The sequence below is a fragment of the Phocoena sinus genome, chromosome 8, assembly GCF_008692025.1.
Source record: "Phocoena sinus isolate mPhoSin1 chromosome 8, mPhoSin1.pri, whole genome shotgun sequence".
Taxonomy (NCBI): domain Eukaryota; kingdom Metazoa; phylum Chordata; class Mammalia; order Artiodactyla; family Phocoenidae; genus Phocoena; species Phocoena sinus.
The window spans coordinates 69,038,567-69,043,823 of NC_045770.1; the positions used below are offsets into that span (position 1 = coordinate 69,038,567).

The window sequence follows — 5,257 nt, forward strand, 5'->3', positions numbered from 1 at the left end:
CACTCGCACGGAGGTCTGCGGTCAGACCTAGGGGAGACCTAGGGTTCCTTGTAATGCTGGACTCTGCCCGACAAGATCGCACAGCTGGGGATGGAGTGGGACACGTGCGTGTTCAAAACCCACGAAACCGAACAGGTGAAGTTAACCATGACATCAAACTGTCCTCAAATTCCTACTCACTTTTCCTGTGTTTTTCGTTGGTCCTCACCAACCCCCCCACGTCCCCCTCCCGCCCCCGCCGTCAATGACCTCAATGCAAATACAAGTGGGGTGGTCCTTCTGGATGCTCCAGGTTCTGGACGCAAGTGATGACACAATCCTTCTGGGGCTCAGATCCTTCCCCTCATTGGTTGCCCAGAGCTCCTGGACCACCCCAGACCCAGAGCAGTGGGAATAAGAGCAGCTGCTGGTGTTGGGAGGCATCAGACGCACTGCCCAGCTCGAGTGTCACTGCCACTTCTGCCACCGTGCCATCGCCTGAAGCCAAAGCTACTGCCCCTGCTCCCTCCTCTGCTCCAAGCCACCTGGTTCCTGCTGCCAGGTAAGCCCGGAGATTCCTGCTTAGCTGGGATTCTGTTTTTCTCTCTCTCCCCTCTCTTCCTTCTCTCTCTCCATTACTTTTTCTTAGCTGATCTCTTCCAGTCTCAAAGGCTCTGTCCACTTCTGTCTAGGTCATTTCACACAACCTGCATTACTCTGCAATGCATCCCAGGCGTCTTCCACAGGTAACACGGGATGGTCTCAGTTCACGCACTCCCTGCTTCACTCTCCCCGCGCTGAGGCGGCTCCAGCTTCCTTTCCCGAAGCACACGTGCTTAGGTCAGTTTGGGATGCTGGAGCTCCCCTGGCACTGCAAGCAGATCTGGACGCAGGAACAGTTTTGTGCAGATGGTGCTCTCACGGATCACGTCTTGTGCCTAGCGGACCGCGGGAAATGCTTCAGAACCTGGGCCAGCGCAAGCGGGAGGCAAATAGGTGCAGTGACTGAGGGGCAGGCAGCCTTTAAACGCAAGCCCCCGTTGCGGGTTCTGGGAACCTTTTTCCCAGTTTAAGTCCTGGGTTCCAATTTGAGACCCTTCCAGCTTGATTCTTACAGGGCACTCTTTACCAAAGTGTGGAGCAGCTGAGAAGCAGAATGTGGTTCTTCAGTTTCTCAGGGATTCCAACCGCAGAAATTTGTCCTCGGTAATCCCCTCCCCCCTCCATGTATGTGCAAAAGCCCGGCACCAGGAGGACGGCTCTGGGTTGCACAGTGGGAAAAGCTGTGGTGACAGGTACTCGGACTCTGTCCTCCAGGAGTCCTGGCCAACAGGTTGTATGTGAGAGTGAGTGGAGTGATGGGGCAGGGGCTATAGACTAAGACCTCCTCACCCAGTTGTCCCACTAGGTTTCTTTGCTAAACCAAGCATGCTGCAGCCTTACTGGATCTTCCAGCAGTCCACTTGGTAGAGGAGGAAACGATCGTGAAGTGGAGTGACATGTCCAGCCTGAAGCTGGACGCCCGGGAGTTAGGGGCAGAGGCAGGAGCAGAGCCTGGGTCTGTGGGCTCATGGAAGTTGTTATTCTGCAGGTGCTGATGTTATTCTTCCCTTGCAGAGAGTCGTCATGGTCTTCTGGAAGTTCCCCCCCTTCCTGGTCCTCAGCATCCTGGTCTTGTACCAGGCAGGCGTGCTCCACTCATCGCCATTCAGGTGAGACAGCCCTTCCAGGAGCGCTCCCACCTCCCTCTGTCCCTGGATCATAAAATTCTGTTCTCAGTTGTGCTGTGCTGAATCTGGCTCTTGGTGGGGTTGTGGGTGGGGGGTGGTGGTGGTAATGTATGAATGTAAACGTATATATAAGTTTATCATAAACTGTTTATGAGACAAAGATGTGTAGCACACAGTGTACAAACACACATAAGATATACAGTACTGGTTATTGTAAATTTCATACAACATTGCTTTTAACCAAATATTTGTATTTTTCGCAAACCTATTTACTAATTTAACCGCAATTTGAGAAACAGATTACATCCTATCTTCTAACCTCTTTGCCAATAAATTTGTTATTTGTTATTAAATCTGATATGTTACCTATACATTTAATTTCTCACCTTCAAATTACATTAAAGTGAAGTGATTTTCAGATTCAAACTATCATTATCATTTAATTTTTAATAATGGCTGTATTTAACACTAAGCTCATAAAATTCTTGAAAATCTAACCATCAGCTTTCACAAGCCTACATGATCCACTTGGAGCAAACCACTTCTTTTAGGTCACACCAGAGCCTAAATTCTGGTGAAGCAGAATTTTTGCATGGATACTGACCTCATGCTCTGTCCATTGAGAGCTGGGGCAGCCACATCCTCAGGGGAAGTTGCAGAAACCAGGAAACCTGGCTGCTTATCCTGGGGAGGGGGTAGTCAGGGGCTCAAAGCCTGTATTGGGCTTGCTTCCCCTCCCTAGGTTGGCTTTTGATAGTCATTTTGATCCTGCTACACTCAATGACGAGGAATTGCGCCTCCTACTGGCTGCAATGGTGAATGACTATGAGCAGATGAGGGCCCGTCAGCTGGAGAAGGCACAGAAGACAAAGGGCTCCAGGTGAGACTCCCTGCCCCACCCAGCACAGGGCATCCGCTCCCTCCTTCATGCCCAGGAAAGCATATCCCAGAGGCACCTTTGGGTTTTCTGACACCCCTGGATGGGGAGTCATTGTGGCATTTTCCCTAATGGCCTATGATTTTCTGCTGTGATGACCGTTTCTAGCAGAAGTACTTAAGGTTTATTGGTGCCTCTGAGAGCAGTAATTTTCCATGATGATCCTGTGGGGCAGCACCTGCACTCAAGCTCTCACTAACAGGCTTTTTCTTTTTCTCCATCCTGCAAATCAGCATCACTGCCCGGAAGAGAGCCTGCAACACTGCAACCTGCACGACCCATCGGCTGGCAGGCTTGCTGAGCAGATCTGGGAGCATGGTGAAGAGCAACTTGTTGCCCACCAAGATGGGCTTCAAAATCTTTGGTGGGCGTCGCAGGAACTTTTGGATCTGAGCAGCGAAATGATTCTAGGAAGAAGGTGACTGCCCTTTGTACTGTCAGGTGGGAGGATAAATGACTGGATATTGCAGGGGTGCAGTCCACACTCTAATCCTCTGTGGGTTCATATGGGTGAAAAATCCACAGGGGAAGGCACCCACACCAGTGTCTGAAGAAAGAACAGACAGTCCCAACAGCTGAAACCCCTAAAACTTGGATTCATTTCTCTCTGTTTTTCCAGTTTCTCCCTGTGCCACTGAGATCCTTCAGGAAATATAGATCCTATTTATTTAAAACACAGTTCCCTGGGTTATAATTGTGATTATCCTAGCATTTGAGTTTGAAAGGTAATTACCTTATCCTTTTGGAGGATACTCTACAGTGTCATATACATCTGAATTCAGAGTATAGACTTGGGTTCAAATCCTGTGTCTGTCCTCTACTAATTATACGACATGGGCTAGACCCTCTCTGAGCCTCAGCTTCCACATCTAACTTGAAGGCAACAATAGTATCATCAATATAAAAAGTAATTGGGATAATATATGACAAGAGCCTCTTAACTAGTAAGTAATAGCTGTTACTTTTTTTTTCTCCTAGGTTGCTATGAAGCTGAACTCTACTTCTTTTAGTTTGCAATGAAAGCAACTTACAAAAAAAATAGCCTGGAAGACACCCATGTATGCATGCTTCTTGACATTGAAAACACTTTTTTTGTTTGAAATAAACTAAATGCAGAATAAAATCATTGCAGCTACCCAGTGTTCATCTTTTTTATCAATATATTTGATTCTGTATTCAATAAATATGACGCATATCTCACTGGCTTATCTGGTAGAAAATCTGGGCCCTGTCAGCCAACCTGTTGGCTGCTCTGCTAAACCTCAGGGGCACATGAAATCGCTGCCTTGTGGGTGCCTGGGGATGCCTAGTAATGCTGAGCCTCAATGGAACTCTCTCTTTAAAGAAATGTTCTCATTTGTGCACTTCATCAAGATAACAAATGTATTTTCAATACAGTTAAAAGGAGTGTTGCTGCTATTTATGCTGTTTATCCCATGAGAACCTCAGGGACCTGTGACATTTTGTTGACCAGGCTGGCTCAAACGAGGCAATGATACCATGTTTGGGGTGGATCCTCGGTATTCTGTATCCTCAGTGTCTAGTGAAACACCTTTACTGGAATTAGAACCTTGTGCATCTCAAAGAGATATTCACATTTATTTTCAGAGAGTGCCCTGGTCCCCAGCCCCAGAAGTTATCTGTTCTCTTCTCCTTGACTCAGGTTTGCCCTTACCCATCCCTGCCTTTCCTCCCAACAGCACCCCTTCATACACCCCATAGCCTGAAAAGCCCTTTAGAACAACGGCTCACAGTTTGAAAGGGAATCACACACTGGCAGACCTGGAAAGATAATCAGATGCCATCTAATCCAACTTTTTACTCTCTGTTGTGCAGAGAAGAAAAGTGCATTGCTCAGGTCCTGCAATAAGTTTAACAGAGACATTCCTATATTTAACAAATAATCATTGAGTGTCTGCTATATGCTTGACCCTATTTGAGCTCCAGGACCAGAGCAATGAACAGAACAGACAAAACCACCTGCATTCATGGAGCTTATATTCTAACTGGGGGAGATTGAGGTGATACATGCTGTAGAATCGGAGATGCTTAGTATTAGAAGGAATCTGGGATATCATAGGATGTAAAGGCTTATTTGATATAGGAATTTCACAGCATCAACATCCCTGGCATCTGTTGGAAATGCCGGTGACCAACTGCTGACTATAACTTCCAAGGTTACTGGGCAGCCAGTTTTACTGGTGGACAGTCAATTAAGTGGGATTCTTTAATTGGAAAAGTCATCCCCTTCTACTCACTGACTTTATTATTTCCTCAGAAGCACACAGAATTATGACCCTTGCTTCCATTCAGTCTGTATTCAACACAGTAGCCCAACTTTAGTTGCAAAGGTAGATCAGACCATATCTCCCTTAGGTACAGAATACTCCACTGAGTCCCCATCTCACAGAGTAAACACCTGGGGCATTGCAATAGCTTACAAGGTCCAAGTTCATCTGCCCTTCCTCTCCTCTCACCACCTCACACTGGCCTTCTTACTACTCCTCATTCTGTATCCACCAGCACCGACCCCCTCAAGTGTTTGCACCTGCTGGTACCTCTCTGCAGAATGCTCTTATCCCATGGCCCCACCTCCTCCAGATATTTATTC

At 47.2% G+C, this 5,257-nt stretch overlaps 1 protein-coding gene across 1 annotated transcript; it reads left to right on the forward strand.

The window, feature by feature from the left end:
* The first annotated feature begins 440 nt into the window (after positions 1 to 440).
* On the forward strand, positions 441 to 3,777 carry LOC116758188 (calcitonin receptor-stimulating peptide 1-like). Its single transcript, XM_032640945.1, has 5 exons — positions 441 to 541; positions 1,597 to 1,691; positions 2,452 to 2,589; positions 2,880 to 3,064; positions 3,625 to 3,777. The coding sequence occupies exons 2-4, from the start codon at positions 1,606 to 1,608 to the stop codon at positions 3,037 to 3,039; spliced, it is 384 nt and encodes a 127-aa protein (XP_032496836.1). The 5' UTR covers positions 441 to 541; positions 1,597 to 1,605; the 3' UTR covers positions 3,040 to 3,064; positions 3,625 to 3,777.
* The last annotated feature ends 1,480 nt before the right edge of the window (positions 3,778 to 5,257 follow it).

What these genes read in the sequence shown, in the direction of transcription:
- LOC116758188 (XM_032640945.1), top strand. Translation starts at nt 1,606, where the DNA reads ATGGTCTTCTGGAAGTTCCCCCCCTTCCTGGTCCTCAGCATCCTGGTC. An exon ending in CTCCACTCATCGCCATTCAG is followed by an intron (nt 1,692 to 2,451) that starts GTGAGACAGCCC and finishes TCCCCTCCCTAG; the next exon opens with GTTGGCTTTTGATAGTCATT. An exon ending in CAGAAGACAAAGGGCTCCAG is followed by an intron (nt 2,590 to 2,879) that starts GTGAGACTCCCT and finishes CCTGCAAATCAG; the next exon opens with CATCACTGCCCGGAAGAGAG.